The sequence below is a fragment of the Madurella fahalii genome (assembly GCF_045866475.1).
Source record: "Madurella fahalii IFM 68171 DNA, scaffold_2, whole genome shotgun sequence".
In the NCBI taxonomy this organism is placed as follows: Eukaryota; Fungi; Ascomycota; class Sordariomycetes; order Sordariales; genus Madurella; species Madurella fahalii.
This window is the reverse complement of record NW_027263972.1, coordinates 2434620-2447853: the sequence shown is the minus strand read 5'-3', so window position 1 is coordinate 2447853 and position 13234 is coordinate 2434620. Positions and strand designations below refer to the sequence as shown.

General features: G+C 56.5%; 5 protein-coding genes across 5 annotated transcripts; 3 read left to right on the top strand and 2 right to left on the bottom strand.

Moving 5' to 3' along the window:
- Window positions 1–429: 429 nt before the first annotated feature.
- Window positions 430–1647, top strand: MFIFM68171_03466 (Laminin subunit beta-4; the record flags this gene model as incomplete). The annotated part of the gene is made up of 1 exon (XM_071058887.1): window positions 430–1647. The coding sequence occupies one exon, from the start codon at window positions 430–432 to the stop codon at window positions 1645–1647; it is 1218 nt and encodes a 405-aa protein (XP_070914988.1).
- A 1797-nt stretch (window positions 1648–3444) lies between these two features.
- ATE1 (Arginyl-tRNA--protein transferase 1) lies at window positions 3445–5642 on the bottom strand (the record flags this gene model as incomplete). Its single annotated transcript, XM_071058886.1, has 3 exons — window positions 3445–4793; window positions 5045–5107; window positions 5576–5642. 3 exons carry the CDS (start codon window positions 5640–5642, stop codon window positions 3445–3447), a joined length of 1479 nt encoding a protein of 492 aa, XP_070914987.1.
- Window positions 5643–8744: 3102 nt separating this feature from the next.
- Window positions 8745–9409, top strand: MFIFM68171_03464 (Diphosphoinositol polyphosphate phosphohydrolase aps1; the record flags this gene model as incomplete). Its single annotated transcript, XM_071058885.1, has 2 exons — window positions 8745–8802; window positions 8970–9409. The coding sequence occupies 2 exons, from the start codon at window positions 8745–8747 to the stop codon at window positions 9407–9409; spliced, it is 498 nt and encodes a 165-aa protein (XP_070914986.1).
- A 1304-nt stretch (window positions 9410–10713) lies between these two features.
- On the top strand, window positions 10714–12387 carry MFIFM68171_03463 (uncharacterized protein; the record flags this gene model as incomplete). The annotated part of the gene is made up of 3 exons (XM_071058884.1): window positions 10714–11001; window positions 11053–11598; window positions 11653–12387. The coding sequence occupies 3 exons, from the start codon at window positions 10714–10716 to the stop codon at window positions 12385–12387; spliced, it is 1569 nt and encodes a 522-aa protein (XP_070914985.1).
- A 460-nt stretch (window positions 12388–12847) lies between these two features.
- Window positions 12848–13066, bottom strand: MFIFM68171_03462 (uncharacterized protein; the record flags this gene model as incomplete). Its single annotated transcript, XM_071058883.1, has 1 exon — window positions 12848–13066. One exon carries the CDS (start codon window positions 13064–13066, stop codon window positions 12848–12850), a length of 219 nt encoding a protein of 72 aa, XP_070914984.1.
- Between the last annotated feature and the right edge of the window lie 168 nt (window positions 13067–13234).

Here is a 13234-nt window from a genome sequence, read left to right as displayed (position 1 = left end):
TGAGGGCTGCATTGCCAGCCCCTTTCATCAAGACATGGAAGCATCGAGACGACAGATGCGAAACTCCCACCCAACACTCACATGTCATCGGCAGCATCCTCGCAGTTCCACGCAGCCGGATCCCATGTCGTCTCGTTATTTGTGGAGTCTTGTCTCCTCAAGCCTAGCACAAGGTACTCTACCATCGCAGCCAAGCGGAAAGCGGGCGCGTTGCCACTTGGTTGCCACTTGGCACGCTACCTTGGCCCAGGTTCTCCGCCAAATGCCAAGCCCATGTACTGTACCAAACCTCCACCATCAAACAACGGAATAACCCCCTTGACTGAGCGGTGGACTGCGCGGTGTGGCCTAAAGCTGTGGCCATTCTCTGCAAGATTAAGACAGAAAGGAAATTAGCTGACGCCATCGGAGACCTCCCAACCATAAGCTATGGCGTGGGATTCAAAGCCCTCGCGACGAGGGCAAAGCAGCGCTGCGTCGGGAACCAGGAGCGCTGCGGTGCATGCGAGGCAGCAGTCGAAGCTCGCCGTCCAGGCCAAGTCGGCCCACGTGGCTGATCCCTTTCTGCACGATTTCCTGAGCCCGTCGTTTGATGCTGCTGCATATCTCAACACTACCTTGCCACCGTTGCAGACGGCGGATCGAGCAGGCCATGGTGGTGCAAGTCGGCAAGAAGCTGTGCCGCTGGCCAATGTCTCGATCCAGGCCCAAACTGTGCTCTCCCAGCTCAACGCACACACAACCAGACTCACCAACACGCTGACAGAGCTTACAAACGACATTCTCCGGAGTGGCGGCCGCTTGGCATACGAGGTAGAACTCTTGCGGGGCGAGACACTCGGCCTGGCCGAGACTCTTTCCGAGGGCTTGGACGACGAAATCGCCAAATTCGTACCGGGGGGCATTACGGAGAGCATTTCCGGTCCAAGGGCTGCAGTCTCTACGTCAACTGAGAGCCATGGCCTTCCTTCGCATCAAAGACGTCTTTCAGTTGCAGCGCCGCTAGCTGCAGCAGCTGCAGCCGCCGCCGCCGCCGCCGAAAACACAGTGGCTCCGCCCGGCGCTGCGGAAACGGCACCACCAGAAGAACCGCCTTACATTTCTCAGTTGCGCACCCTAACACTGGTGCGCTCTCGTCTGGAATCTGTCATCAAGACATTTGGCGACGCAATGGAGTTTGTGTTTCCGCCCTCCGAAGTCTCGGTCGGCTCCTCGTTCCTTTCAGTCTCGGCTCCCGATGCCGGCGGCGAGAACCACAGCACCGAGGAGAAGGGGCAGCAGGTGCTTCAATCCCTCCGGGAAGAGATATCCCGCCTTCTCAACAATACTTCAGACCCGATCAAGGGCATCGAAGACGCCGCCCACCGGATCGAAGAGCTCAAGGAGCTGGCAACCGTGTGGAAGGGGACGGCCGAGGAAAAAGGTCGCACCAAGTTTATCGAGAGCCTGGCCAAGATGGTTGAGGATAAGCACAGGGAGTTGCTGCGAGACGTCGAGCAGTCGAACCGACGCGACAATGCAAAGCCCGAGATCGAAACGGGCTCGAGAAGAAGCAATGCAGATGCCGATAGTAACCAGTCCGAGAACAAGGGCTATGGTGCTTATGGTCTTATCAGCCAGCTTCAGAAGCTTCGAAGCGGGCTATAATCTTTATATCACTATTACCATTATTACTCCACATATCTGTCTCCCGACTCCCGAGATGGCATTGGAAAGGCCTAGCTCCCCAAACTAGTCTATCACCACCTACGTTTTACCGCCAGCCCGCTTTGAGTACCGTGTGCAGAACACATGTTAGACGCTATACAGCGGCAAAATCTCGGGGGTGGGGGCGTTGCGTACCCAACCGGCGTATCGCCTCCCTGAATCGAGTGTGCGCCTTGTGTGCTTCGCGCCATGTATCCCGCATATCGTTTTTCCGATGAAGCTGGGTTTATCTATCACTGCGCGTCGAGTGTGGCAATGGTGCCGATGATAGAGCAGGGGTGGTCCACGTGGGAGATGGTATGTGGGGAGTTTGAGAGAGGGGGTGTTAAATAGACGGGAGGATTGAGGGGACCCGAGACATGAGAATATGGCGTGATCGGTTCGTTCCGTCGGGTACAGTTGCCGGCAGGCGGCTGGCTGAGTTTGCGTTTATAGTGGAAAGAAGCAAACTACAGGTGGCGTGAGGCCCTTGGGGTCTTTGTGGTGCAATTACGGTCTACGCATCGATAGATTCAAGGGCTGCTTCGGTGAGATCCCGGTAGGTGTTAGACAACGCGTTGGATACAACTAGAGTACTTTAACATACGAACAAGCCACGAAATGAGGTGGCCATGCTAGCTAATGTCTCTTTAAACAACTTCGGCACTCTGAAGTTGACTTCAGGTTATCATGCTTCTCCAAGTCTAACGGAACGAATGCCAGTACTGCGTGTTGACCAGCAAAGAGCAGAGACCTAGGTTAGCCCGAAACGTTGCAAAGTCTAGCCCACCAATGGCGAATATCCACGGACTCTCAACCTGCAAGAGCTCAACTCCTCGAAGTTCATGGTGAACCAGTCTAACCCTGCAGAACACTAATTCTACGGTCTATTCAGCCCGCCGTACGCAATGTCAACCCACACACCCATCATCTATCCGTGACTCGCACACAATCCGGGAAGGTAATTCTAAGGCCACTCTCTCCGGGCAAACGATACCATCCAGCAGAGGCAAACTCAATGAATCACATGCGATCAGGGAACAACTCAAGACGGAGGCTTCGATTCCCCATCTAGATGACTTCTAATTAAGACAAGGGACAAACCAGTCTAATATCCTTACCCCCCTTTCAGCCCAGCCCCGGTACATATCAAAACCCCCGCCCCCGGCCCTTCAGGATTACGGACGTACAGCGCAGGACCCCGTGAGGCAAGCCGAGGCCAACGCACAGGCTAGTCACAGAACACCTTGCCCAACGCCCCAACCTCGAACATGCATGCATACCCGCCGATGCGGAGAACTGGCCGCTTAGTTTCGGTAGTCAGAACCTGACCACCAGGTCAGGAGCCAGGGGTGGTCCCCAAACCACTAAACCATCCTTCCCAGCCCCTTTATGACTAAGGAAGTAAACACCCCCACGCACCTTCACCGAAGATCAAAAACAGCAATGTCACGCGACACTGAGAAGCAAGAGAACCTAAAATGCAAAGATAACGCCCCAACCAGCATAATATTTCCGTTTGGTATGCGCCCCTTTCCAAATCCGTCTACCGAGGACTCTTTCTGCCCGATCGGATCCCGAGTCATCTGCAAAAGACCCGCGGCGGCCCCTTCAGTTGAGTGAGGCACCACCATCTAGATCCTAAAAGAATACCCCAACCGCCCGCGCGCCTGCCCGCTCGCTCGCCAGCCAGCCAGCCAGCCAGCCAACCAGCCACAACCTGCACTCCACACCACCCCCCTTTACGTATCCCAGTCCTCATCTCCTTTTCCTAAAGTCAATACAAATCTCGCCAATCAGATCGGGCCCGACCGCCGCCACCAGCTCGGCAATCCTCGACTTAAGCGTGCCAAACTGCGACACGTGCTCAGTGTCCCAAATCACCAGGTGTGACGCCACGATGAAATTGTCCGAGAAATCTGAGCGGAGCACCAGGCCGTCCATATCCACCTCCTCCATCTCCTCCAGCGAGGGTATGCCGGGCATGTTACTGGTGAGGAGGAACTTCTCTTCCTCGTCCTCATCCTCAGTCTCATCCTCTTCCCCGTCCCTGACCCCATTTTCGTCCTGGTCTTGGCCTTTATCTTCGCCGCGCTGCTCTTCCTCAGCCGAAGCTGCCTCAACACTGCTAGCCATGGCCCCGGTCTCGTCCACGTTTGTTGGATCGGCAGCTATTGCCACAGCGCCTCCGTCCCCACTACTACCCCCCTCTTTGCCCCGCCCCGAAAACGTGACATAGTGCTCTCTATCAAAGAGCGCCAATGCTTCCTTATCAAGCAGACACCACTCCAGGCTCTCGGGGTCCAGGACGTATTGCGGCCTGTACTCAATCTTGTACCTCATCTTGGCGCAGTTGTGCACGTAGTACCCAGGATACCACCAGCGGTAGCCGCGCTCGCGGGCCAGGGCAATCTCCCTCAACGCGCCGAGCTTGCCCGGGTTCAGCGAGTGAATCGACTCGTGGTACAAGAAGTAGACGGCGCTGACGCAGTCGGGCAAGAGGTCGAGCACGCCCACGGCGACGAGCTTGCCATCGATGCGGTAGCACTGGTGGAACGAGCCCAGCTGGCGCTCCACGCCGTCCGGTCCCACGATCGTCTCGCGGCTCAGGGGCGAGTTGCACAGGAACCGCTTGAAGCCGTGCCGCGAGATCTTATCGGGAGGCTCGTGGTGGACCATGCGCTGGTAGTTCTCGAACACGTCGTACTTCTCCTCGGTGAACGTATCCGGCTCTAGTGTGACGGTGAACTCGTGGGCTGGCGATGGCGGTGCCTTGAGAAACTGGGCCTCTGGCTCGTGGATCCTCTGGACTAGGTCGAATTCGTTGTTTCTCCTCCGCACCTCGGCGCGGGGTCGGGGATAGCGACGGGCCGCTTCCCTAGCATACGTGTCTCCGAGGACATGCCGTGTGAAACGGTTGACAGCCTGGCGCTGGTCCTTGGTGGGTCTGAACTGGTTCGAGTCTAGCCGGAGCGTGTAGTGCGGACAGCAAGAATTCTTCTGATTCGGCCTGTACATAAGAGTGCCGGAGCGCCTCCAGCAACGGTCGACTAGCTTCTGATAGAAGGCAGGCGTCAAGGATGTTGCTATGGCATAATAGGAATAGCCTGCAGAGCACTGGGTTAGACATGGCCTTGACTTGGAAAGGGGCAGTGGTCAGGAGGCTCCGCTTGGCCCGGCCCCGGCCGGGACCTCGGGTGGAGAGGCGGGGGTGGGGGGCACGGCTCGGCCAGAATGCAGATATGTAACTCCGGAAGCTAATTTTGCGGGGGCGCATGTCTTCGGAGAATTTACGAGGGATAAGCCGAGACGGGCAGCCAGAGCAGGCATTGTTTATGTGGGAAGGAGGATCATTCACGTTTTTGAGACTGACCGCTGCGAGACCGACGGCAGTACCCGCACTCGGATGAGTTGCTATATCCTATCAGATTTGACCGCCGTCAGCAGACCTGTCGCGCCAACTCGTGTACTTGAGGACGTGGTAGACATGTTGCGGGAAGGCTCCGGCAGTGAGACCAGCACCACACGTGACAGGAACGGAGATGCAAGGAAAAACCACGACGACCCGGGAAACGTAATAGATGTTTTAAATATGGGATCAAAATTGGCAAAGCTCAAAGCGGACGAATCTCTGACAGGCGGAAAAGAACACGGTGCTGGCTGAGAGCGTGGGATTATCCCGAACATCCAAGGTCCCTCGTCGTGCAACCCAGAACGCGAGAGTTGTCGTTGATGGGGGACAGCAGATCGTAGCGACAAAAAAGCCACTTGGCGCAGAATGCGGGAGGAGATCGCGTGGACGTCAAGGCCGAGACAGCCAACGACAAGGGGCCATTGGTGCACATGGCCCGAATGGTTGGGTGAGATGGCTTGGAACCGACGAACTCACCGATTGGGAAGACGTAAGAGTAGGGTGGTGTAGCATCACCAGGGGTCTGCATGTCTGTGCCTTCCATCATGCCCCAACCGGTGGGACCAGGCGGCAGGGCTGCCCAGACTTCCGGGGGCCGGCCGGAGAGCTGGAGGCTGTCGGATGGAGCGAGGGCGGTCGTGATGCGGCTCTTTTTGCCAGATTCGCGCCGTGCGTGCCTGTTGAGCGATTTGTGAGCTGGTAGGCACCGGCAAGCGAGCAGGCAAGCCCGGCCCGGACACAGCGGATGCCGACTCGGAGTCCAGGGGCACAGATGAGAGTCGGCCACAGCCCAGGAGAACTGGCGGACAACCTGAGCACAGCTCAGGCTGCAGAAGTGTCTCCGCGTGTAACGTGGAAGCTGGGCGCCGCGGGCACTAGGAGGCTCAAAGCGATGGCGCTGTCGAGCCCTCCAGCCTTCCCACTACAGAGCGGTGAGGACGGCGGGGCAATGGGCAATAGCTGGGAGCCGGCCCCGAGATGTGGTCGCTGTACCTGGTTGTTGAGATGACCCGACGAGACCCAGACTTGCTCGCCCAATGCCCACGCTCTCGAAACTTGAGCCGGGATCCAGACGGTGCAGTGCGGGAATGGGGGCACAGAAGTACCGTCCAGCAAGTACCCGGCGTACTAAACGAGGCAGCGTTGGACGTCTGGCAGAAATCGATGGGGAGGACAGCTGGTGTGGGAGCGCAAACAGGCAGCTGCGTTGATGAAATTCGGCACCAACCCACCGCGTGACCCCCACTGTTCAGAAGACATAGCGATTGCTTGACGAATCGCGCCCCGCATCACCGCGCAGGCGCTTCGCAACACTCAGACTTGCACAACGGTACCGAGGGCTTTGAAGCTATTCGCCCGACGGGCCAGAGTGGGAAGACATGCTTGCAGTTCCTGCAGATGGTCGAAGTTGGTTTGCGAATCCCAGCTTTGAGGTACATAATTATGCCGGCTGCGGCGTGGGTTGATCAGAAGACTGCGCTGATGTCCGGGGAGAGAAGTCTTCGGGAAGTGGTGAGGGGTGTCGCCGCTAGCATTTAGCTTGTTCCCTTGGCCCATGCGTGATCTTCTGCGCACAGTGCGGGGCACCAGGAATCCAGAAACTGAAAGGCAGGTTCCGGCGGTCTCCACTGTCTTTGTGTTGGAGGCCGGAAAGGCATTGAAATGTCTCGGGTTGCCGTCAAAGAATTTGCGCCCAGCCGCTCCTGGTGCGAGGGTTACCATCTAGTCGGTGAATCGCACAACTGGTTCCCGAGGTAAGACCCTGAGAAGGATCCTCCTGCAAGTCCCTGCCGCCTGTTCCACCGCGATGAGTTGTACTGTGTTTGTGCAAGTTGATGAGACATTCCCGATGTTTTGAAATTGAAGGAAAAGATGGCCCCACTGTCTATCAACGGAATCCGAACACCGCTACCGGTAGCCGTTGGCGTATGCCGCTCCATGTTTTCTGACTCGCCTCTGATCTGGTATTGTCCAATACACGCACAGTACATCGCCCGCCCTTCGAAGCCGCGGGTTACCTACAGCCTGTCTTCGTGGTGCTTCCAGAGGCGGTTCAAAGTTGGCGACCCAAACCTGTTCTCTTGACATGAGGCGCCCCACGCCCCAACACTGCCCCGCCATCTTCATAAGAAAGAAGATTCCCGAGCCGTCCATGGACAGTCGACTCATCGACAACGTCAGTGGTGACTGCCAATCCTGGATAGAGTTCCCAGCAGTTTATGAAGCGGAATCCACGGCATGAGACCCCTGCCCCCGGCTGTCCAGGGTACGTACCCCACGTAGTACGATGGCAGGTGCCCATTTTTCGTTAGCAGCCCGCTTCAGCGCTGAGGTGGTAAAAAATTTAGCTCCAATTGTTGGAGCTTACTTCTTTTTCCCTCATTGTGCTTTTCCACTTTCCGTTCGGCCTTCCCATTTCCTTCCTTGCTCACGACTGGCTCCGTCATGGCTGTCAGATCTCGCCGCCATGTGGGGAAGCATTTGGGAGTAGTGTCTAGCCATCAGCTACCCCTGCCGTCGCAGTAGGCGCACACCGAGTACGGCTTAGGTTGCAGGGAGCGGCTTGGTAACTTTCTTTCGCCTCGATGGCTCCGGGCCTGACAAGACTTCTCTCTCTCCTTCCCCCCCCCCCCCCCCCCCCCCACGTACCTTCCAGGGATTGTATTACATAGACTATAAAGACCAACTCTAATTTCCCCAGGGACTGCACTCCATCTTCTGAGCTGGGGGCACAACGGCCTGCCCACCAGCAGCGCTCCCTGCCGCTGTCCCAGCTTCTCCAGGCTGCTCAACCAAGCCCTGCTACGCCCCTTCGTGCTCGCCTCCTTTTCGGCTCGTTCGCAGACCGTACCTTTTCCAGCCAGCCTTTTCTGGAGGTTTGCTGTCACCCACGTTGATACCTACCTGCCCACCTTGACTCTGCACGCATTTTTGGCAGCCTGCCGGGCTCTGCTGCGCGTTGCCTGCCCCGGGCGTGGTCACCGTTGCCGTTGCCGTTGCCAGTTTGCCAAGCGCGCGCGCGTAAAGTCAAAAAGTCTGCTTCAGTGCTAGCGTCACGCAACTTCGAGTATCCAGCCGGCCGCAAACCATACAGGCCGCGCCCGCCCTCTTTCGCCCCTGCGAAAGCCCTTACGGTCGAGCCTCACGTTCGCTTTGCGACTTGGGCGCCGATTGTGTTATTTTCTGCAACCGGGAGACTTTTGTTGCAGGGGACAGTGGCAAGGGCCTCGCTCACTCGCTTCCACTGCCCCGGTAAATCCGCTCCCGGACCGTTCTGTCCTCGGCTGCCTTTCCGAGGACGTTTCTGTTCTTGATTTTTCATTCTCACACCACCGGTCGTTATCCTTCAGTGCTCAGTCAAGCCAGTTCTGGGCCATCCACAGACCCGTCTCTTTAGCTGGCAGCTAAATTTCCGGCGGGTCGTGGAAGCTCTCCGGGCCCTGGTCTACACCAACTTCCGGCCGACTGTCTCGAACCACAATTCATTCGACCATGCTGCCTGCCGCCTCCTAAATACGGAACGCATTCTTTTGCCGCGACCGCAGTACCTGTGATTGCAGCCTATTCACCCTTCCAGAGCGTCTCATCCTCAATCCCTTCCCTCGCACACAACCCGGGAACTCGGTAGACGGCCAGAGGGGGAATCATGGCGGCGAGTGGTAGCAATCGCAGTATGGAATCACGGACTGGACGGAATAATCAGAGTGAGTTCCTCTCTAGGCCCCCATCAGGGAGAACCAAAAATCCAGGCAGGCGATGAGCTCAGGGGAATCAAGAAAGGGCGTGCATGCCCCTTCATGCACCCCTCTCTGGAACCCCTCCGAACAGCGCAGGTCGAACTGACTTGTCATTTTCCCTCCCCCGCTTGCAGGATACAACTCGAAAGGCGATCGGTTAGTCGCCGGGGTGGTGCCTCTGTCGGAGGACAAGACGTACGTGATGCTCATCCAGTCGACGCGGCGGAAAGGCTGGGTGCTTCCGAAAGGCGGGTGGGAGATTGACGAGGAGTGCCACGAAGCGGCGGCACGCGAGGCGTGGGAGGAGGCGGGAATTCTGGTGCAGATCGATTACGACCTCGGCGATATCCGGGAGACGAGCCCGCGTAAGAAGCACTCGCCAAGCAAAGATTCCAAGGAGAAGCCGCGCTCGCTCTACCGCTTCTACGAGGTTACGGTGACGAGCGAGGAGCCCGATTGGCCCGAGCGGGAGAAGCGCGAGCGCAAGTGGTTTACCTTTGTCGAGGCCAAGGAGCTTCTCAAGGACCGGCCTGAGTTGCAGACGGCGCTGGAACGCTCCACCATGAAGAGGTAGCCTCGGGGCCGCCATGTCAGGATGTGGCTGGTCTCTGGATCCTCCCACGTGTCCCTACTAGGAAGGGTGGTGTAACAGGCATGAATGCGCGGGCAGAACATGCTCGCGCCCGGGAAGGGGAACCCTCTCCGCAGCGTGCTTATTCTGCCGCCTTCTTGGTGGGACTTGGGATTCCGAGATTGCGTTGAGACTCTTGTGCTGTTCTTGCTCCAAGGGTCGTTCTTGATATGGCCAAAGAACTCCGAGGCAACCTGGGTCTAATTCTCGCTATTTACTTTATTTTCGTGGTTTTGTTTCCCCTTGCCTCTGCTCGTCTCTGGGAAGCAACTGCCGCAGCGTCCTCCGGCCGGGGAGGAACCGCAGGGGTGGCTCGCATCCTATCGACAGCAGGGCAACAATGGCTGGCATACTCCTTCTCCTGGATTTTCGTTTCAAAGGGAAAGAGAGACATTCTGGTCTCTGGGTGGGTTAGGATTGGCTGCGGCTAATTTGCATCTGTCTCTGGGAGTTTGTGAGGGGCTGGCCAAGATAGATCTGTTTGTTTTTGTCCTGCTTGCGCCACTTTGCGTTTCTTCTCTCCACGTAAGATACAATCGGGGTTCACGGGCAGGCCACGTCTTTCTCGGGGTGCTTGAAAAATGAATGATGAGCAAAATCGCAACTAGGCTGGGCGGCACTATTGACACGGCATGATTCGCATCTTCTAGGGTGGTTTGGGCTTGGGTTTAGAGGAAAGGGTGGAACTACCTACTATCGCACAAGTAAGCAACGTTAATACATTTGCATCTTTGTTTGGGGTAACAGGGCGACGCGTGGGTTGGGCCGCTTGAATCTCAGCAGCGCTCTTGCTTGGCCAGCAGCAAGCCATTCAGCAGATGTCATCTAGGGAGCAGGAGCGAACAGGCTTCTGCTTAGTTATCAACGGACGCGGCCATACACAATGTACATTAACTGTGCAGCTGTCTGTCAGCCCCGGCTGTCGAATTTTGACAAAGTAGACATTGAATGCTATACTGGGATGCACCTTCTCTGAGCAAGTCGACTCCTTCCCCTATGCCTCAGAAGCGGAAGGCGGCCGGAAGGCTCTTCGGCTTAAGTACCATTGGCACTCACATTAGACGCCTCGCTCTCGTTGGGGGCGTCGTTTTCCCGCTAAATCGTTTTTGTCTCTACTTTCTTGCGATCTTGAGGGGTTGGCTTCATAAACTTGGGCGCGTGTAGCTTTCAATTCGGGGTCCCTTGACCACGCGGTCGCTCTAGATCATGAATCAAGATTGAACCTCCTGATTTTGCCTTCAACCGCCATGGTAGCTGTGCCGATAGACCTAGGAAGCATCAAGGTCACTGGAAAGAAACACAATCTGTCGCTAACCCTCTCAAGCTCGTTTACCATCATGCTCCCTCCTTCGTGGTCGACATCCTACACAGCAGATGAACTACGCAAAGCCTTCTTGGCGGGGGAGCTTTGGGTTTCCAAACCAGGGTCTTGTCGAATTGAGTTTTTGACCCTTCTCAACAGCGGGCTATGTGGTGGCGCAAGCCTCGACCCGAGCGTCATAGCCGCCATCATCAGCCTTGCTTCGGAATGCCCAGTAAGTTACCAGTGCCCTTGCTCGACCGTTTACGGATCCTTAATATCTCAGGTATGGAAAGACCTAGGGCTCGAACTCCGGGTAAACTACGCCTCCCATGACCGCCTAGATCAGTGCCGTCCGCAGGTGTCATATTTTCTTCACCACCCCGACCTTGCGTCCGAAATGATCGCACCGCGAGATGTTCGCCTGGCTCAGTTCCAAAGCCTGACATGCGAAGTTGATTATTGTTTCGGCATATCGCCGGCGGGTGCGCACGCCTCACCACAACCAACATTCGAGCCACCAAGTTCAAGCCAGCACGCACCAGAAGATCGTCGACAAAGTACGTACGGCTTCAGAAGCAATCCTCAGCTGAGCAAGAAGGCGGCTGCCCCGCACGAAGGGACAAACAGCCCTCTACACTTCGAGCAAGAGAGCACTGAGGCGTTTGCCCCAGAGGCTGTGATTGCGGAAATGGCCTGTCTCCTGGATGCCGCGCTTCGGAAGCTCATTGGTGACAAGAGAACCTCGCCGAAGGGCAGAGCTATCAAGAACACACAACCACACTCGTTGATTGATATTGCCCCGGCTGTCTGGAATCTCCGGTATCTTCAAGTACGATGCCATCCCCATCCCGGTTCCTCGCTGGGTGTTGTTAACAGCAGACAGACGATGACGGCACACGCACAAATCATTCCCACGATCGCCACAGGCTTAGCTCGACTAAAGAATGCACAGTCAGCTAGTCTCCGGGAAAAGTTAGATATCATTACTCATGCTATTACAGAGAGCAACAACAAGGAAACTGAGTTCAACCCAGAAGCTTCTTCCACCGCAGATGAAATCAAGAAGCGACTGTGGTTGCTGTGCCAAACCGGCATCCAGCCGGAGCCGGTCAGGCGGCAATCCGCCGGAAAGCAACCAGGAGGTCATGCTGCAAAACAATCGTCTCAAAGGGACGTCGTAGGGCCAGAAGTGGATCATAGGCCTCCCGTGGAGCATGGCGATGGTTTCCACAGCAACATTCTTATGGAAGGCGATAACCAGGTTATCGTAGGGCACGATCCATATGCTGACTGTCAACAAGAGCTTTGCGATTCTGAGTTCCTCGGCGTATACGGCTGTCTGCGCGCTGATGAGCCCTACGGTGTGGAAGATAGTGAACAATCGACGGCGGATTACACCGACAGCTCCGAAGCTGACTACTTCTATGCCGACGGGCAGGGAAATGTCTATAGGATCGGACGGCCAGATGTTCCGGACCCGGAAGCGTTCAGCTGTCCCCAAGACCCCCCTTTTCCCGAGAGTCACGGTCTCAGTGACGAGGGAAGGCAAGAGATGGTAGTTTATGGGGATGCAGATGCAAACGAAACATATATTATGTACCACGAAGTGCAACACTAGGACGACAACGCTCCCTAGGTCGGAAGCCCACAGTCCATGAATAGGATGTTTTCCCAATTCCCCAACCCCCCCTGACCCAACGCTGTCGCCTTGCGGGATAGGCTGGCGCTACTGCCGAAACGCTTCAGTCTCGTCCAGCAGAGTGTGCCCGACACGGGCGCAGTTGTCCAAATAGAGATGCGGCCCAAAAATCGTCTTCTCCTCTATTGCGACCCTCTCGATAACGCCAAACATGAACCATGCATCGCCTTTGCGCGGAACCTGCAATTGCCGTACCATGATGTAACATCGAAACCGCCAAACTCGATACTCTGGTGGAAGCTCATGGCTGCTATCATGCCAGCCCAGTCAACCATTTCGAATAGATCGAAGCAGATGCCGTCGGTTGCCTAAACTGAGGGTTCTCCCCGTTGGGGGGGTAGCGCGCGCGGAACCCCCATCATCCCGAAAAGTACCTCCGTTATTTCTTTGGGGCTGGCTTCTTTTTATCCTTCTTGTCCTTTTTGACCTTTTGCTCCGGCTTCAGAGTGGCGTAATGGATGTACCATAGCAGCACGCACTGCAGAATGATGGCGATGAGCACAATGATAAGGATGATGAAGAGGATGGGTTGATCGTTGAGTACGGCAACGGCCTCGGGTGTCGCGCCGATGCTGGAGAACCAATCGTACTGGCCCATTGCGCGGGTGCCTCCTTCTGAAATCTCGGGAGACTGGCGAGAGAGTAATGGGAGAGCAGGCATATGTTGGGCCGGCGCTAGGAGCGAGTGTAAGCGGAAAGAGGGATGGCCGCCCAGCGGGATTGTTCAAGGATGAACTTGATGGCGTCGCCTGCGCCGCGCGAAGAG